This window comes from Mauremys reevesii, linkage group 2 (assembly GCF_016161935.1).
Source record: "Mauremys reevesii isolate NIE-2019 linkage group 2, ASM1616193v1, whole genome shotgun sequence".
Taxonomy (NCBI): Eukaryota; Metazoa; Chordata; order Testudines; family Geoemydidae; genus Mauremys; species Mauremys reevesii.
In genome coordinates this window covers 27,644,214-27,664,300 of record NC_052624.1, presented here as the reverse complement: position 1 = coordinate 27,664,300, position 20,087 = coordinate 27,644,214, and the positions used below count along the sequence as shown (strand labels likewise).

Below are 20,087 nucleotides of genomic sequence, written 5' to 3'. Positions count from 1 at the left end.
CTTTTTAAGGGACATCAAACTAGACACCCAACACCTGAAGCACTTAAAATCATTGGTCTCTTGAAAAATCTTTGAAGAATATTCTTCAACACAGTAATAATCTTGTTCATTTCTTCCTCCTTTATGTTTTTACATCCATTTTAGTGCTTGTGAAAGGTGTCACACGGAGAGCTCTGGAAACTGATTTTTGTTTTGACTATTTTAAGACATTTCAATATATGACATCTCATGCTCATATTACAAAGTCACACACAGAAAATATACACAATAAGACAAGAGGCCCAAGGGTACAAAGATGTTCATTTAGAAATGAACAAAATGAAGGTTTCCGCTTTTCCTTTTAAAAAAAGTCCTTAATAGTATCTTCCCAGTATTATGGGACAATTTTGTTCCTCACCTGTAAATTGGTCTTCACTTGTGTATGTACACACACACACACACACACACACACACACAATTTGCCAATCCTGGCATTGCTGGGAAGTCTTGAGCATGGCTCTTGTAACTGAGGTGGCTCTCTAGAAGATTCTTGGAATCCAGTTCCCAGTCTAAATAGGCAGTGGTTACTTCATATTACCAGTAGATTCTTCTAAAGCTTAAGCATCCACATCTAAAAATAATTTCCTATCAACAACAAACAGTAACTTCGAGAAGGGAATAAAGGATTGGTGGATTGTTATATACGAGAAAACCAATTTACAGGCAAGGAACAAATTGTCCCATTTCTCACACCATATGCAATCCACCAATCCTGGCACTGCTGGGCATTAGTAAATTGTAAAGAAGAGAATAAAGGGAGGGATCTAGGAAGGAAATGAAATATCTTGACTGATATGAAAAACTAAATTCACGGGGAGTACACATTCCAGAGTGGTTCACAGGACCTCTTTGTAAGGAATGGATGGCAGGAGAGGTTCCTTAACAGATTTATCTTCAAGTTCATTTATCCCGTGGGCTAAAGGTAATTTTAACAAGAAAAGTTAGTTTGATGCTCTGGATAAAGTTAGCAGTTCCCCAAAAGTTCAAATAGAAGTTGCAACAAGGCTTGCAAAACCAGACTGAGTTTCCAACTGTGTATGGGAAAGCACAAAGGTAGTCCGATCCTTTAGACTGCATGAAGAAATCTAGAAATACCGGGGTGACTTCAGTAGATTTTCCCTTAGAGATCCTCCAAGCTCCTAGTGCCACCATCTAAACCTGAAATTTTGCTGGAACCTTTCCTCAAAACCAGATAAACATACAGGCAGTCCCTTGACTGAGCCTTTGTTACAGCTGGCGCCAGGCTTCAAATATGGATCAGATACATTGGTAAGTCTTAGTTCTAATATTTTATCTACTTTCAGGATACTGCCCAGCAAAAGTCCAGAAGTCTCAGCCTCTCGTTTCCCAGCTGAAAGGGACAAGAAGCTCAGGTTCGGGAGTTTGGTTGGACTCCATGGTCAGGATGTTCTTTGGCTATGGGAAGAATTTAAGGAGGTTCCAGGGACTTCTCCTTGAGACAGGCCAACAAAAGACAATTTTGCCTTGGGTCATTTTGACCCAATCTGACTTCTCTGTCATTATTAAACATCGTTGCCAAGAGGAGAAACGTATAGAAGAGCATGCTTGACAACTTTAAGGAGAAGATGTCTATTTTCCATGTTGCCTTCTCCCAGTGCCTGAAGCAGTACACATTAGAACTGCTGTTATAAGATGCAAATAAAGTATATTTTTGGGAAGTTCCAGAGCTCTAAGATCTTGAAGAAAACCTGCCTGTCTGTTCATCAATTAGTCCAGAGACACTCCCATACATAGTTCATCTTCCTTTAGGCCTATGTCAGAACCCTCATGAAGCACCTTTGTCTGATAGTGAAGGTAATGAAGCTGAATGCCTTTGTCTGATAGTGAAGGTAATGGGTGTCTAGTTACAGCACTTCACAAGGACCATTCTGATTCCCAGTGAAAAACGAATGTCTTCAGGATAAACCTAGTGGCCCAGAATTCCAGGCAGCTGATACTGTATGGAACTTCCTTCTTGCACATGGTACTTGAGGAAGCCCAGGTGACTAACCCAGCCCCTCTCAGCTTACATTCATGAAGATCATGATTATGTCAGAAACAGGCTTCCCTTAGTGCAAGCTCTTGGGAGAAGAGTCCACCATCTGAGGAAATGAATTACTTCTGCTGGAATGGTGGTATGCAGGTATATGGTCTCTCCTTAGCAGTCCCATACCAAAACAAAGCCTGGAGAGGGGGAGAATTAAGGATGGGTTGATAGGATACCAGAATGCATAGAAGATATAGAATCTAACAAATGGTTATGACCAGGTTGGACTGAACCCTTTAGTTTGTGGGACCTGTGATCTATGAGAACCACCACGCTGATGTGAATGTGAGGTTGAGTGCCTAGGAGGACCGTGTCTCATAAAAGTAAGAGAGCTCTTATAGTGCACCATAAACCCATGGTCTGAAAGAAGAGAGAAGAATACTTGTTCATAAGTATGCTGGAAGAAAGGAGATCTCATAAGCAGGTTGTTCAAGCTATGGAAAACAAGAATTTCCCCCCCACACTGAAGTTGGCACCATTATCAACAGGATTTTTTAGAAGATTTTTAGAGCTAAGAAAAGATCAAAGGACAGAACAATGTACTAATAATATAAGTCTATCAGTAACAAAACAAATGAATGTGGAATGAGCCATATAGACTGGAATAAGGAGGTAAACTTTAACGTATCCCGTGAGAGGCTGAAATGAATCTAGTCAGAAGACGACAAGTTCAATGATGTAGCCCTTTGACAATCTCAAAGCATTGGTCCTGATTTTCATCTAGGCCAGTAAAAAACAAAACAGTTACTGACCTTTTGTAACTGTTGTTCTTCAAGTTGTGTTGCACATGTCCATTCCAATGTAGGTGTGCGCACACCCTGACACAGTTACCACCAAGGAAAAAAAATTCTGGCATCTGTTAGGTCAGCTCTAGCGCCCCCTGGAGCCGTGTGCTCATAGCACTGGTACAAAGGGCCCTGCTGAGCCCGTGCCCTTCAGTTGCTTTTTCCCCCCAACCACTCCAAGACAGGAGATGGTGGGTGGGCCTTGGAATGAACACGTGCAACACATCTTGAAGAACAACAATTACAAAAGGTCAGTTACTGTTTTTGAGTGCTTGCACATGTCCATTCCAGTGTAGATGACTCACAGGCAGGTGCACTGGAGGTGGGCTCGGAGCTTAAGGACAAGTAGACTGCAACACTGTGACACCAAAGTAGGCCTCATCTCTGGCTTCTTGAGTGATGGCATAGTGTGCTGAGAACATGTGCACTGAGGACCAGGTCCCAGTCCTGCAGACATGCTGAATAGAAACTTGATCCAGGAAAGTAACTGAAGAGGCCCAAGACCTTGTGGAATGAGCAGTCGGGTTTGGCAGAGGGGAGCCCCCACGAGGTCATAACATGCCTGGATACATGATGTGATCCGAGAGAAAATCCTCTGACCAGAGAGGGGAGTCCTTTCATTCTCTCTGCTACAGCTACGAAGAACTGCAGTGATCTGCGGAACAGTTTGGTCCTCTGAATATAAAATGCCAGAGCTTGTCTGACATCCAAGGAATGGAGATGTTCCTCCCTATCTGCATGCAGCTAAAGATAGAATACTGGTAGGAAAATTGGTTGGTTGCAGTGAAATTGAGAACACACTTTCGGGAGGAACTTTGGATGCAGGCATAGCTTCACTTTATATTTGAAGAAAACTGTATACAGGGGCCGAGCCCTCACCTCGGACCCCTGATCTCTGAAACTCTCCTGGCTGACGTAATGGCCACCAAAAAGGCCACCTTCCAAGCGAAGTGCAACAGTGAGCATGTTGCTACTGGCTCAAAGGGCGGGCTTGTCGGTTTTGACAAGACAAGGTCTAGGTCCCCCGGGGGGGGGGGGGGGGGGAAATATCAGCTCCTTTATCTGAGGGAACACTCTCTCCATCCTTTTGAGAAAACGAATTACCATCTTGTGAAAGACAACTGACCTACTGTTGACCTTCAGATGAAAGGCTGAATTAGCTGCCATGTGGATCTTGATTGAAGAAAAAGCTAGGGCTTGCTGCTTCAAAAGTAGGAGATATTCCAGAACAAGCTGCAATGAGGACTGCACAGGTAGAACACCAGGCTTGGAAGACCAGATGGAGAATCATTTCCACTTCGCCAGGTATGTTGCCCTAGTGGAAGATTTTCTGCTGCCCAGTAGGACTTTACGAACCTGCTCTGACCAAGCCTGGTCTTCAGGGTTCAGCCATGAAGGTTCCAGGCCGTCAATGAAGAGAGCTGAGGTTCAGGTGGAGCAGCGGGCCATGGTCCTGTGTGATTAAGTCTGGGTGAAGTGGGAGCTGGATTGGGACTTTCACTGAAAGGTTTACGAGGGTTGTGAACCTCCATGCTGTCTGGGCCATAAAGATGATTCGTGTTTGGTCTTGCTTGATCTTTGAAAGAACCTTGTGAATTAACACTGGGGGAGAGAGAGAGGGAAAGCATAAAACAGGTAAGTTGTCCATGCTAACAGGAAGGCATCTGTAAGAGACCCAGGGCTGGGTCCCCTCAGGGAGCAGAACTGCTGGCATTTCCTGTTGTCATGGGGTGCAAACATGTGTATATGGGAACTACCCCAATTCTGGAAGATGTCCATTGCAATATCCGGGAGAAGGACCTGCTGAGGCGATCTGAGAGCTGGTTCTGTGCACCTGGTAGTGAGATGATCGGATGAGCCTGAAGGCAGCTTATCAAAATTGAGAAGGGGTTCTCCTGAAGCAGTGCCTTTGCCTGATGAACTCTATTCTTTCGATGGGGATAAAAACAGACTTCTGGTCATTTATTAATAGCCCCAAAGCCGGGAAGGTCGATTATACAAGATCAATGTCGGGCTCCCCCTGAGTTCTGGCCCGACTCTTGATCAATCGTCAAGATACGGGAAAGTGTCAAAACTCTCTTCTGAAAAAAGCCACTACTACTGCAATACACTTGGTGAAGACCCACACAGGGGAGCTGATAGGCCAAATGGCAGAATCATGAATTGGTAATGGGTCTGGTTTACAACAAATCTTAGAAAGCTTCTGTGTCCTTGGAAAATTGATATGTGAACGTATGTGTCTTTCAAATTGAGGGTGGTATAACAGTCCCCTGGATCCAGTGAAGGGATGATGGAGGCCAAGGAGACCATGCAGAACTTCAACTTCTTGAGATAGTAGTTGAGCTGTCACAGAGTTAGAATCAGTCTGAGAGGCCTCCAGTCCGCCCCTCCCCGGCTTTTGGGATCAGGAAGTAGCGGAAATAGACCCCCTTTCCTCTTAGCTGATGCAGAACCTCTTCCACGGCCCCCATCCGAAGAAGGGATTGGACTTCTTGATCCAATAGTTGTACGTGAGAAGAGTCTCTGGAGAGGGGCAGGGTGGGTGGGAGGGAAGGTGGGGTTGACAAAAAACAGAAGGTATATCCAAATTCTTCTATATTTAGGACCCAGCGGTCCGAGGTAATGTGGTTCCAGGCGCTCAGGAAATGGGACAGACTGTTGGGAAAAATAGAGGTAACTGGATCCTGAAGTGAAGGGTGCTTCAAAGGGACAGACTGCAATGTCATGAATGCCTTGTTCTTTCTCCTTCTCTGGAGGTGTCTGGACAGTTGAGAGAAGAAATGCCCAGACCGCTGGGGCCTATAATGCCTTCTAGATGCTGCAGGTGAATACAGGCCCAGGGATTTCAAAGTTTTCTTATAGTCATAAGGGCTATAAAGAATCTGCAAATTAGCATCTGTTTGCTTCAAATGGAAGGTCCTGGAGCATCTGCTGCACTTCCTGAGGAAACCCAGAAGATTGTAACCATGAGCTCCTGTGCACGGTGACAGCCATGGCCATTGATCTGGCAGCAGAACTGGCGGCGTCCAAGGCTGCCTGCAGGGAGGCCTGGGCCACTGTCTTCTCTTCTTCTACAAGGGAAGAGAACTCTTGCCTGGCACCCTGGGGAACCCATGTCCTTAAACTTTTGCATTGCTTCCCACATGTTAAACACAGCGACCTAGCAAGGCTTGCTGGTTTGCTATGCAGAGCTACACTCCCCCTGTGGAGCAGGCTTTCCTGCCAAACAAGTCTAGCTTTTTGGGACCCTTTGCCTTAGGTGTGTGCCCTGCTTGACCTTGATGGTCCCTATCATTAGCAGCTACCACCACTAAGGACCCAGGGGAAGGGGGAGAGAATAGAAATTTGCAGCCCTTAGCAGGCACAAAATATTTTCGCTCCACCCATTTAGCTGTTGGCGGGAGAGAGGTGGGGATCTGCCAGAGAGCCCTAAAGGGTTCCATGATTGCCTCATTAAGGGGAAGAGGCACTCCGGAGGGGCCTGCCACTGCGAAAATGTCCAGAAGGCCATGTGCGGTCTCTGCCACCACCTCCGCCTGGATGCTCAAATTCAAGGCCACCTGCTTTAATAAGTCCTGGTGGGCCTTGCAGTCATCCTGGGGTGGGGATACTTTGGTAGCCACCAGCGCCTCATCTGGGGAAGAAGAGGAGGAGGCGGGTAAGGACTCTGCTCTTTCCTCTGTGTCAGCAGTGACCTGAGGGACACGCTCCAGCAGCTTGGTACTGGGCTCAGTACTGGGCTCAACAGCAGAGTCCAGGTCTGGTGTCTTGCAGCACGGAATCAGAGGCACCCTATCCTCTAAGGTACCGAATAAGAATGCCTTGAGATGGTGCCCTGGCCTGGCGGAAACCCCCATAGGTTCCAAAAAGGCTACTGCATCGGTGCCTGTCCCCATCATCCACGTGTTCGGTGACACCACTGCACTAGATGTCCCAGTAGCATGGGCGGTCCCAGCAGTGGGAAAAATAGGGCCTCAGCTCCGACCCTGATGAAGAAGATGAGGGGACCATGGAAGTGCCGATCCTCCCGGTGCCAGTGAGCAGTTCTGTGGGGACACCTTGGGTGAGGCAATTAGAGGGGGTTTACCCCTGGAGAGTGGTCTCAGTGCCATTTGGAGGCTGGGGGAGGGCTCTTTGCCACTCAACAACACTGAGTCTTGGATGTCAGGGGATCCTGGTACCGGCAGCATGAGTAAGTCCCTTGCTGCCGCATACGCCTCCAGAGTGGACAGTACAGCAAACTGTCTGGTACGCTGCCTGCTGGAGGTGCATCCCTCGACAGGGTATGTGGAGCCGGAGTCGGTGCCAGTGCTGATGGTGGGGGCTGCAGCAGTGCCAGAGAGGGAGATCGGCATGACATGAGTCTCACACTATTCCTGTCCCCTTGCCTGCTTCCTTTTGGTATCAGGGAGCAACTTTTGTCTCAGTGCTTGTGGTGCCTCTTCTTGGGCAAGGAGGAACAGTGCTGAGACACTATATTGGCAGGAGATGCGCTCCACACCAACGCAGAGGTACTCGGTGCAGAGTCTGATTGTGGCTCTGATGCTGGCCTCAGGGCTACCTTCATCAGGAGGACCTTCAGTCTCACTGCCTGGTCTTTCTGGGAGCAGGGCTTGAACTCCCTGCAGATCTGACAGCAATCCTTCCTGTGAGCTTCCCCTAACTACTTTAGGCAACTTGAGTGCAGGTCGTTCAATGGCATCAACCTGCTACAGGAAGAGCAGGGCTTAAAGCCTAGTGACCAAGGGAGGCATACCTAGCCACCGGGGAGTGGACAAGCCTCTTAAAATAAGTCTAGAGGTGTTCGGTTACAAAAGATTACTAAAATTACTTTCAGACTAACTAGCTAATATATATACACATGCAACAAATGAGAGGAAACCACTAGAAAAGATTGCCAAAGCAACGAGGGAAGTTCCAGCAACCGTTAAGGGTGGTAAGAAGGAACTGAAGGGCGTGAGCTCAGCAAGACCCCTCATACCTGGTGCTATTAGTGCACAGTACCAGGGGGTGCTAGAGCCAACTTGACGAATACCACTAAGAGAAAAATATTCCAGCAACTGTACTCAGAGCACACACACCCCTACATTGGAATGGACACGTGCAAGCACTCGAAGAACATAGATTTAGTCTCTCCTTGATGGACAGAAGTGGGGTGTGGGCCAACCACTCTTCATTGTTGCTTGACAGAAGCATGGGGTTTGAAAGCCTGCACTTCTGGAAAGAGCATCTAGAATAGTAACCTCTGGGTCTGCTCTGAAAAGAGAGAAAAGATACTTTGAGTGAAAGGCAGAGTATCCGTACTGTCTAAATATGGTTCTTGGATTTTTTCCTTGTTCACCCAAGGAAACTCAAGCTCATTCAGCTCTGAGGATTCCTCAGTGGTGATGTCTAGGATCTCCTCCAAAGAACATACCACCTGTGAAGTGAGCCTGAATCAAGTTCAGTTGAAATATTGTTTATATGTGGAGCACAGCACAGAACTCAAATAGCATATATAATCACAGAGACCTTTAACAACCATTTTACCTTCCCAGTATGGTTTCTACATTTTACTGAAGGCTTTTAGGTAAGACAGCGAGGCTCTAGAAGTAACCAGACAGATCAAAGTCACAATATGGGCTGTAGAATAGGAATCCTAATTCCTTGAAAATGGATTCAAGCTTTCAATATCAAAGTTCTCGAGGGGTGGGCAACATGCTTTAGGTAGCTTCCCTATTGGCTTTATTTTCAGAGGCCCAGGGAAACAGAGAAAAAAGAAAATCTGGAGAGCTTCTATTTTCAAGCCTTTAATGACAAGCCACCAACTAAGGTAAGGTGCTCAGTTCAGACTAACGTACTGTCCTATCTGAATCTAAGTCACACAAGCTTACAACCCTCTGAGGTTTTAGTCTTTTCCCCCCAGACATTTTTGCCTTTGAATCTCTGGAGAAGTGTGGTGCGTACTAAAGGAGAAGGCCCTTGAAAACCCAGAGGAACAGTGTCCAGAAATTAAAAAGAATTCTGGCAGGACCTTACACTGGAGAGTCCTGGAAAATAGAGAGAAACATTGCCTTTGCCCCAAAACATAACTAAGGTAGCTATTAATATATCCAATTCCTGTCAGTGCACTATCTGAGGAACATGGGGACTCAAGAACCTGGAGCACAATAAAAATTCTTGGGAAGAGGAAAAGAAAGGCAATGCTAAAAGGGAGTAGACAGAAGCCCAAGGCAATGAAGAAGGGATCAGTCGATTATTTTAAAAGAGAATCAAAAAGGAAGGAATTCCAGAAGTGGAGTAGGGACTACTTGATTCCTCCTTAGTCTTGCCCTCACTGGACATCTTTGGAATCATTGCTGAGTGGGGGCGTTGCTAGTTTAGCAAGCTGAGGTATAGCTGTTGACAGCATAGGAAAAAGGAGCATAATGTGTGTGCAAGTGGTGAAGGAGTAGACTGGCAAAGCTGCTTTCATTGGCTAATGGTGGAGACCTTTGTGGGTGGATATGTCTGTTGGTGGATCTTAAGGCCAGTGAGGAAAGAAAGACACCAAAGGAAGAGCATAAAAATGTTCCCATTTAATAACAGTAGTAAAGGGGGCCTCCTAATAGGTCTGAGGGAGAAAGCTGCTGCAGAAGCCGTGTAACTAGGAGCATGTTGAGGAGCCACCTTCTAATAAAAGGCTGTATATTCACCTCCAAGAATCTTCTAGAGGACTGCATCAGTGATAACAGCCATGGGGTGGGACTTCCCAGCAGTGCCAGGATTCGTGGAATGAGTATATGAGAATATTTTCTTGTTTGATGTACTACAAGATTTAATATTGCTTATACACTAAAGTTGAAATTGGAATATTTCATTAAAACACTTTAAACACTTTTATTGAGTAGCAAAAAGACACTTTACAGCAAATATAGATGTTTTCCATCAGACATCAATTTAAGATTATATCCTGAAAGTGTACGTGTACACTTCTATAGAATTCAGTACATCTGGTAACATCAAAATATTTTTCATTTCTATATGCTTTCTTTCTAATGTGCTTCACAACCTACATTCATGTTGACAGAGGTCAACATAGATATTTTGTATATTTTAAATATATACAGGGTACATGTAACTATAATTTAGAATACAAGAATGTAATAAAAACACAGGGCCTCTGAAATGGTGCCACTTCTAGGATGGAGGACAAAAAGCAATCATACAGCATTCTGAATGCCAATAGGGGTGAATGGATATTTTTGGACAAAGGCACGGAGCACAGGGCAAACCCATACTGTTCTGAAAAGTGAAAGAAGAGCTTTCATGCAGAACAGTCAGAATCTTGGTTTTCAAGGGCTCCTCTGAATCACAGGACAAGATACTTATGTGTGCTGTTAAGATTTTACATTAGAAAAGATCATCTTTTCCCCTTGAATATAAGAAATCAGCATTTGAGCTCAGAGGCATATACCTATAAATTTCAATTATTTGAAGAGCTAGAGAGGCACAGCTAAAATTTGAAAACTCGGAATTTCAAAAGATCAGAATTCCATCTGGGGAACCCATTCACATTTCAGATAACTGGAGCTTGGATAACTGTGGTTTACGTATACACCTGACAGACACAGTGGCCTCACAATAACAATTATCAGCTTTTTGTTTGAGATTCTAATGAAGTATTATTAATTTTGCTACAAATTTGCAAGGAACTACTAACCTACCATCTGTACACTTTTTTCCAGTTCCTGAGGAATTGCAAATGTTGATGAAGGAGCCTGAGTTAGAGGCCATGCACCAGCCTGGGGGGGGAGGGAGAGGGAGAGAAAAAAAATTAGCATTCCAACATGTTAAAATGAGCTTCAAGGAGCATATACACTAAACAAAATCTTCCTCTTAAGAACTGGTCCTATAGTTCAAATCAAGTTATAAGACATACGAGTTAGAAAAGGAGTTGTATGACTCACTAAAATGCATACTGTTGTGAGGCCTTTGCTCTAGGGTAAGAAAACGGTTAAGGCCTTTGTTTCCATCTTACCGTTATGCAGTGTAGAGGGTAGACTATCTTTCAAAAAAGCTAGGAATAATAGCCTGTTTTATATCATCAGGATTGTTAAACAGTGATATCAAACTTATAAGTTGTCAATTTCAGTCTGAGAAATATTCATATTAGTTAGATTTTAGAAAATTGTTTATTTGTTATGGAAATACAAGAATAGCAATACAACTGAATAGCAATAATTTATTCATTAGTACCTGTAGAACATATATCTGAAAACTAATTCCCAAATCTATAATGGCATCCTGGTTTTTGATAAAGTTGTTGAATTTATTGTTGAGATCAGCGCTAACACTCATGTCTGTATACATTCGATGGAGCTTGCTGGTAAACTCATAACCACAGGCTTGCTGTAATGAAACATTTAAATACATTTCATAGGTAAGGTAATTCTTAATATATTAGACACATTTATTTTAAAAAATTAAATTATGAATACATCCACAAAACAGTACTGATTTACAGATTTCTATATTGCTAATGCCCTGTCATCTATAGTCAATATTGCCTTCATATGTAAAATTATATAACCTGTCTTAAGAGGGTTGCTTTTCTACACAACTTATTTCTAAAAATTGTCCATGCCCAACGCTAACTTACAAAACTGAAAATTTCGAACGGACTGCCTTAGTTTTGCTCACTGACTGGTACTACTATTATGGAAATATGGGTCAAGTGGCACATTTTATACAACTACCCAAAATAAGGAACTACTTATAATATTTGGGGTTTTCCGGGTAATGTATTGATACGCAAAAAACCCATGAATTCAGAACAGATGATGTTGCAATTTTTCATATCACCTACTGGCAACAGCAGATACCAATTGCTAAATTAATTTTGGCACCCTCTACTGACCCCTCTTAAACGAAACACGCTTCAACAGTTATTACTGCTATTTATTTTATTTTGAAAGAATAGTTCATATTACCTTTAGTTTATTAATCATGGCTTCTTCAGAGTCCATAGACATAGACAAACCATGAATTAATCGTTTTGCCAACATTCTGGCATAGAACTGTATGAAACAAAACAAAGTAAGCAAAATATTTTCTCAGCTGAGAGGATTTTTTTAAAAAAGAATGTGAACACGAACATCCAATGTAAAGCTGTTTAGATAAATTACATTTCTGGTTTAACATTTACTAAAAATTGGAGATTACCTTCTGGAAAACATCTTTGTCATCAATGTATTTGAAAACAGTAATGAAACTTGTAAGTTTATCTTCTACTTCATTCTCTGTCATTCCTTTGGCTGATTTCTTCAGCAAGTTGTCACAATACTTGGCCAGCTCAAGTAAAAAAAACAAAAAGCAAAACAAAATCTACTTGTCAAGCTAGAGAACAACAGTGTTTGAAAGCATTTGCAACTACTAAATATGGGTTAAAACGTGACTGACAGAGCTCAGATTACAAATGACACAAACCAGAGACAATGGGCCATATTTTGAAACAAAGGTATGTAAAATTGTGTGCTCAGAACATGCATATTTTGTGTGGGTTAAATAGGTTAAATGCCTATTTTTAAAAAAGATTTTTGAAGACAATTCAGTAAGTGAAAAAAGACAGTTACTCACTGTTGTAACTGTTGTTCTTCGAGATGTGTTGCTCCTATCTATTCCAGTTAGGTGTGCGCGCCGCGCGTGCACGGCTCTTCGGAACATTTTTACCCTAGCAACTCCGGCGGGCTGGCTGGGCGCCCCCTGGAGTGGTGCCGCTATAGCGCTAGATATATACCCCAGCTGGCCCCGTCCGCTCCTCAGTTCCTTCTTGCCGGCTACTCCGACAGTGGGGAAGGAGAGCGGGTCTGGAATGGATAGGAGCAACACATCTCGAAGAACAACAGTTACAACGGTGAGTAACTGTCTTTTCTTCTTCGAGTGATTGCTCCTATGCATTCCAGTTAGGTGATTCCCAAGCCTTACCTAGGCGGTGGGGTCGGAGTGAGACGTGGCAGAGTGTAAGACTGCTGAGCCGAAGGCTGCATTGTCTCTGGATTGCTGCACCAACGCGTAGTGGGTAGCGAAGGTGTGGACAGAAGACCAGGTGGCCGCTCTACAGATATCCTGGATGGGAACATGGGCCAGAAAGGCAGCAGACGAGGCTTGCGCTCTTGTAGAGTGAGCGGTGAGGCGGCTAGCTGGCACACGAGCAAGCTCGTAACATGTCCGGATACAAGATGTTACCCAGGAGGAAATCCTCTGAGAGGAGACCGGCTCGCCTTTCATGCGATCAGCAACTGCTACGAACAGCTGGGGCGAACGCCGGAAGGGCTTCGTCCGCTCTATATAAAAAGCGAGGGCTCTGCGGACGTCCAGGGTGTGAAGCTGTTGCTCACGACTTGAGGCGTGCGGCTTCGGGAAAAAGACCGGAAGGAAAATGTCCTGGTTTAGGTGGAAGGCCGACACCACCTTAGGGAGGAAGGCCGGGTGTGGTCGAAGCTGCACCTCGTCGCCGTGGAAGACGGTATACGGTGGACCAACCGTTAAGGCACGGAGCTTGGAAACTCGTCTCGCTGAAGTTATAGCGACGAGAAAGGCCGTTTTCCATGAGAGATAGAGCAGGGAACACGTGGCCAAGGGCTCGAAGGGGGCTCCCATCAGCTTGGCCAGAACTAGGTTCAAATCCCAGGACGAGGCAGGACGCCGTACCGGCGGGTACAAGCGGTCTAGGCCCTTAAGGAAGCGGGAAACCATCTGGTTGGAAAAAATGGACCGTCCTCCTATGGATGGACGAAAGGCGGACACGGCTGCCAGGTGTACCTTCAAGGAGGAGACCGCGAGTCCTTGTTCCTTAAGGGACCAGAGGTATTCCAGGATCGTAGGAATAGGGACCAGGAAAGGATTAAGGCCTGTCTGATCGCACCAGAGCGCGAAGCGCTTCCATTTTGCGAGGTAGGTTGAGTGAGTGGAAGGCTTTCTGCTTTCCATCAGGACTTGCTGCACCGCCGCCGAACAGTCACGCTCCACGTGGGTCAACCACGCAGGTACCAAGCTGTAAGATGGAGGGACTGTAGGTCCGGGTGGCGGAGCCTGCCAAAGGCCTGCGTTATGAGGTCCAGCCATAAGCGAAGGGGAATGGGATCCCGAACTGAGAGCTCGAGCAGCAGGGTGTACCAGTGCTGCCGTGGCCAGGCCGGAGCGACGAGTATGAGGCGGGCCTTGTCCCTCCGAAGCTTGTGGGAGTGGGAACGGAGGGAAGGCATAGAGAAGGTGATCCGTCCAGGAGCAGAGGAATGCGTCCGACAGGGAGCCTCGGGAGTGACCCTGGTAAGAACAAAACTGGTGGCACTTCCTGTTCTCCTTGGAGGCAAACAGGTCTATCTGGGGAAACCCCCACCTTCGGAAAATTGTGTGCACCACATCTGGGCTAAGGGACCACTCGTGGGAGAGGAACGACCTGCTGAGATGGTCGGCCAGCGTGTTCTGCACTCCTGGAAGAAAGGACGCTGCCAGGTGAATCGAGTGGGTTACGCAGAAGTCCCACAGGAGCATCGCTTCCATGCAAAGCAGGGAGGAGCGAGCCCCGCCCTGCTTGTTGACATAAAACATCGCCGTCGTGTTGTCCGTGAATACCGCCGCACAGCGCCCCTGAAGATGGGCGTGAAAGGTCTGACACGCCAAGCGGATCGCTCGCAGCTCCCTGACGTTGATATGTAGGGAGAGCTCTTGAGGCGACCAGAGACCCTGGGTGTGTAGGTTGCCAAGGTGTGCCCCCCATCCCAACGCCGAGGCATCCGTGGTCAGGGTGACAGATGGGCGAGGAGGGCGGAACGGGATTCCTGCACACACGACCTCTGGGTCCAGCCACCAGCTGAGCGAAGCGAGGACCGGTCTCGTGACCGTGACCACCATGTCCAGGGGGTCGCGGTGCGGACGGTACACTGACGCAAGCCAAGTTTGAAACGGGCGAAGGCACAGCCTCGCGTACGTGGTCACGAACGTGCAGGACGCCATGTGGCCCAAGAGGCGTAGGCAGGACCGAACCGTTGTTGTGGGAAAGGATTGTAGGTCCCGGATGATGGAGACCATCGTCCGGTGCCGGGGTCGAGGGAGGCAGGCCCTGGCCAAATTGGAGTCCAGGACTGCTCCGATGAACTCCACCCTTTGTGATGGAGCTAAAGTGGACTTCTCGGCGTTTATCAGAAGGCCCAGGCACTGAAACAGGGTTAGGATCTCGGCTATTTGACTTGCTACCAGCTGTCGGGATGGCCCGCGAACCAGCCAGTCGTCGAGATATGGGTACGTGTGCATGCGACGACGGCGGAGGGCTGCGGCAACCACTGCCATGCACTTGGTGAAGACCCTCGGCGCGGTGGAAAGGCCGAAGAGTAGCACCGCAAACTGGTAGTGCGCGTTGTTGACTACGAACCGCAGGTAGTGTCGATGGGGAGGGTAATCGCGATATGGAAGTACGCGTCCTTCATATCGAGGGCAGCAAACCAGTCTCCCGGATCCAGGGAGGGAATGATGGTCCCCAGGGTTACCATGCGAAACTTGAGCTTGAGCAGGTATCTGTTGAGCTCTTGGAGGTCTAGTATAGGTCGGAGACTTCCCTTCGCCTTCGGGATTAGGAAATATCGGGAATAAAAACCCCTGCCTCGCATGTCGTTCGGCACCTCCTCTATAGCACCCAAGCTCAACAGAGACTCGACCTCTTGTAAGAGGAATTGCTCGTGAGAGGGGTCCCTGAAGAGGGACAGAGAGGGTGAGTGGGAGGGAGGGGGTGAAACAAACTGAAGGCGGTAACCAAACTCGACCGTACAAAGTACCCAGTTGTCCGTTGTTATTTGGGACCACGCCGGGAGGAAGTGGGAAAGCCGGTTGCAAAATAACGGGGAAGGATCCAGTAAATAGCCTGATGGGCCGTCCTCGGGCGTCCCATCGAAATGCCTGCTTAGGCCCTTGAGGGGCTTTGGAGGGCGCCTGGGACTGGTTACGCCGGTTGCCCGATGGTCTACGGCAGTTTAGGCGGCCTCTGCGCCCATTATCAGGCCGTGCCCTGGCCTGAGTAAATGGCCGGTATGGCTGCTGCCAGAACGACCTCCGCTGGGTAGCCGGTGTGTGCATACCCAGGGTGCGGATGGCGATTCTACCATCTTTGAGGGTCTGAATCCTCGAGTCCGTTTTCTCGGAAAAGAGACCCTTAGTGTCAAAAGGGAGGTCTTGCAGGGTGTACTGGACCTCTGGCGGCAAGGTGGAGGACTGCAACCAGGCGATTCGTCCCATGGTCACTCCCGAGGCCAGAGTTCTGGCTCCTGAGTCTGCCGAGTCCAGAGCGGCCTGGAGGGAGGACCGGGAGGCTTTCTTGCCCTCCTCAAGGAGGGCTGAGAATTCCTGTCGGGAGGCTGTCGGGATCAGCTCCGTAAATTTGGAAAGGGACACCAAAGTGTCATAGGTGTAACAACCAAGGAGAGCCAACTGATTTGCAATCCAGAGCTGGAGACCACCGGCCGAATAGACCTTCCGGCCCAACAGATCCATTCTCCGTGCGTCCTTGGATTTTGGCGCTGGAGCGGGTTGCCCATATCTCTCCCGGTCATTTACGGACTGCACTACGAGGGAGTCCGGAGTTGGGTGCGTATAAAGGTATTCGTACCCGCTGGGAGGGACCGAGTACTTGCGTTCCACCCCTCGAGCGGTGGGAGGGACGGACGCCGGCGACTGCCAGATGGTAGTGGCATTTTTCTGGATGGTCCGAATAAAGGGTAGGGCCACCCGCAGCGGGGCCTCAGCTCCAAGCACCCTGGTCACTGGGTCGTCATCCTCAGCAACCTCTTCAATGGGGAGGTCAATAGCCTGTGCCACCCGTCGAAGGAGGTCCTGGTGGGCCCGCAAGTCAATCGGTGGGGGGTCCGATGTAGATGCCCCCGCCACCGCCTCATCCGGCGACGAAGACGAGGACAGGCCCTGGACCATGGCTTTTGGAGGTGGTTCCTCCAGGGGGTGGGAAGCCGCCATGGCTACGGGATGCTCTGCCGCTACAGGTGGCGGTGGAGCCTCAACCGGTGGTGATGGAGGAGGCTTGCTGACCGAGGCTTCCGGCACCCTGCATTCGGAGCCCCTGGGTCGCTGAGGGAAGGGGAGCCCTTGAGCCTCGTGGTAGGCCCAGGGGGCCCAAAAGCCCCACTGCTGCGGTCCGTGGTCTTGCCCTTGGGGGTCGGCCAGGAGATCTCCACCGCTGTCCGCCTGGGAGGCGACCGAGGGTTGGCGAGAAGGCCATGGGGGGGCAGAGGCGCTCAGGGACTGCGCCATCGATGCCGCCAGTCTGTCCCTGGACGGTGCCGGGAGCGAGAGCGGGACCATCGACTGTGCCGGTGCCGGGAGGTCGACCGCGACCTTGACCGATGTCGGTGGGAGCGGCTTCGCGAGTCGCGGTGCCAGGAACGGTACCGGGATCCAGACCTCCTTTGGTACTGACGGTCGGGTGACCAGGACCGGGATCGTCTCCGGGAGTGCGACCAGTACTGCGATGCGGAGCGATACCGGGACTGCGACCGGCGCCGAGACGGGGAGCGGTACCGGGATGGTGATCGGTGCCGGGATCTGGATCGGCGCGAAGGTGACCGTCTCCGGGATCGGGACCTGGAACGCCTTCTATCCCGTCTGTCAGGGGAAGGTGGCCTCATCATAGCCGGCTTGCCCACTCACTGTACAGCCCGCACCGGCGGTGCCGGGGGCCAGAGGCTCGGTGCCTCTGTGAGCTCTATGAGCTCTCTCGCCGTCGAGAAAGTCTCGGGCGTCGACGGGAGAGGCAGCTCGACCGCGGTTCGCACCGGGGAGCAGGGCGGAACCGGACTCAACGGCTCTTGCGGCGCCGGAGTCGACGGTACCGTGCCCGGTCTGTGCACCCCCACAGTCGGTGCCGGAGGCGGCTGGGCGAGCGGTCCCGGTGGCTTGGAGGCCGTCTGCGCCGTCTTCCGCTTCTTCGTCGGAGAGAGGGAACGGTGCTGGGACGCCGGTGCCGGCTGTAGAGTTTTAACAGTCTCGGTGCCGGACCGGCTCGGGACTGCTGGTGCGCTGCGTGCCGAGGAGGACTTCGGAGCCGCTTGGGTCGGCCCTGCAGGGCTAAGTGCCAACTCCATGAGGAGCTGCTTCAATCTCGAGTCTCTCTCCTTCCTAGTTCTCGGCTTGAATGCCGTGCAAATTGGGCACTTATCTGGTCGATGGGACTCTCCGAGGCAGTGCAGGCAGGAGTCGTGAGGGTCACCAATCGGCATGTGCCGCTGGCAAGCCGAACAGGGCTTAAAGCCCGGTGCCTTGGGCATGAGCCCGCACCGGTTGTGGAAAAAGAGGGGCTAGCCCCCCATATTCCCCTTAATACACTAACTAACTAAATTATTTAACTATCTTAACTAACTATATACACTTATACAAGGAGATACACTAGGGTTGTGGAGGTCAATGGAGCACTCCACTGTTCCAACGGCCGTCACGGGCGATAAGAAGGAACTGAGGAGCGGACGGGCCGGCTGGGGTATATATCTAGCGCTATAGCGGCACCACTCCAGGGGGTGCCCAGCCGGCCCGCCGGAGTTGCTAGGGTAAAAATCTTCCGAAGAGCCATGCACGCGCAGCGCGCACACCTAACTGGAATGTATAGGAGCAATCACTTGAAGAAGAATTATTTTAGTTTGGTGACCACCGTGTGTTAATAATGACCGGTTTGAGGGTTTGGGTTTTTGTTTTAAACTATTACGAATATTACAGCACAATATTTGTTACTTACCAGCTCAGGCGCTTTGCAGATCGACTTGGGTTCCCTATAGTTTACTACTGATGTTAGAGCCTATGTAGAAATACACAATACAGACAAATTTTAAGAAATACTTTAACTTTTGCTTTGGTGATTTACAGGGAGGCATGAAGACACTGCAAGTTCTTCAGGGCAAAGACTATCCTAACAAAAGACAAACATAGAACAGAAGAATGGACAAGAAGAGGGAGATAATGATTGACACATTATGTGAATCATTATGTGATAATGTGAAAGAGTATCCGATGAGCAAATCGTAAGCGGTGATATTTATTAGCAAGACTGTGGAAGGACCAAAGGGGAGGAGAAAATCGCACAGGTGAGCAAGTCAGCTATGGAAAGCAAAAGCAGCAAAGACTCCTGTGTCACCTTATAGACTAATAGACGTATTGGAGCATGAGCATTTGTGGGTGAATACCCACTTCGTCGGATGCATGTAGTGGAAATTTCCAGGGGCAGGTATATATATATGCAAGCAAGAAGCAGGCTAGAGATAATGAGGTTAGTTCAATCAAGGAGGATGAGGCCCTCTTCTAGCACTTGAGATGTGAAAACCAAGGGAGGAGAAACTGCTTTTGTAGTTGGCTAGCCATTCACAGTCTTTGTTAAATCCTGAGCTGATGGTGTCAAATTTGCAGATGAACTGAAGCTCAGCAGTTTCTCTTTGAAGTCTGGTCCTGAAGTTTTTTTGCTGCAGGATGGCTACCTTTAAATCTGCTATTGTGTGTCCAGGGAGACTGAAGTGTTCTCCTACAGGTTTCTGTATATGGCCATTTCTAATATCTGATTTGTGTCCATTTATCCTTTTCCGTAGGGACTGTCCAGTTTGGCCAATGTACATAGCAGAGGGGCATTGCTGGCATATGATGGCGTATATTACATTGGTGGACATGCAGGTGAATGAACTAGTGATGGTGTGGCTGATCTGGTATAGGAAAGCAAGGTCACAGAATTGTTTTGATTAGGAATGCAAAGGAGGAGAAAGGATGCAAGGTGAAGAGGAAGAAAGATGTTCCAAAAGTAGAGAGCAGGATGAACAAACATGAGTGTGGGAGAACACAAAGGGCGCAATAAGATGAGAAATCAGAACAGTGCATAATTTGGCCTGGGAGTACACAGTGGGGAGTGAAAAGAGAGAGCAAATTAGATACAAGAAGCAGCGGCAAAGCCTTAAGTCAGGAGCGTATATTTGAACTTCAGGGAGACACCGTAGACTGTAAAAGTATCTCAGCATCTAAAGGACTATGGGGAGAAGCGGGAGAGGCAGATCTTTGAAACGTTATGGTAAAGATGAGATCTGGAGAGAGTCTGAATGTGAGGGAGAAGAAAAGGGAATTAATGATAACTCAGAATCAGGGCATAAGTGATGAGAAGAGTAACGGAGTTGTCAACATTAGTATTCTGAACAGCGTTTCATATTTAAGTCTTACTGAAATAATTG

At 48.2% G+C, this 20,087-nt stretch overlaps 1 protein-coding gene across 13 annotated transcripts in view; it reads right to left on the bottom strand.

The window, feature by feature from the left end:
• CUL2 (cullin 2) overlaps positions 1-20,087 on the bottom strand; it is a 109,739-nt gene that overhangs the window by 26,530 nt on the left and 63,122 nt on the right. For 11 of the 13 annotated variants that reach the window (XM_039523113.1, XM_039523106.1, XM_039523109.1 and 8 more), the window contains 5 exons: positions 18,620-18,679; positions 12,055-12,216; positions 11,823-11,909; positions 11,089-11,241; positions 10,557-10,634 (listed from right to left, as the gene is read on the bottom strand). In XM_039523113.1, the coding sequence (XP_039379047.1) occupies positions 10,557-10,634; positions 11,089-11,241; positions 11,823-11,909; positions 12,055-12,216; positions 18,620-18,679 (540 nt within the window). The remainder of the gene's footprint in view (positions 1-10,556; positions 10,635-11,088; positions 11,242-11,822; positions 11,910-12,054; positions 12,217-18,619; positions 18,680-20,087) is intronic. The other 2 variants (XM_039523116.1, XM_039523118.1) reach the window with 1 other exon arrangement.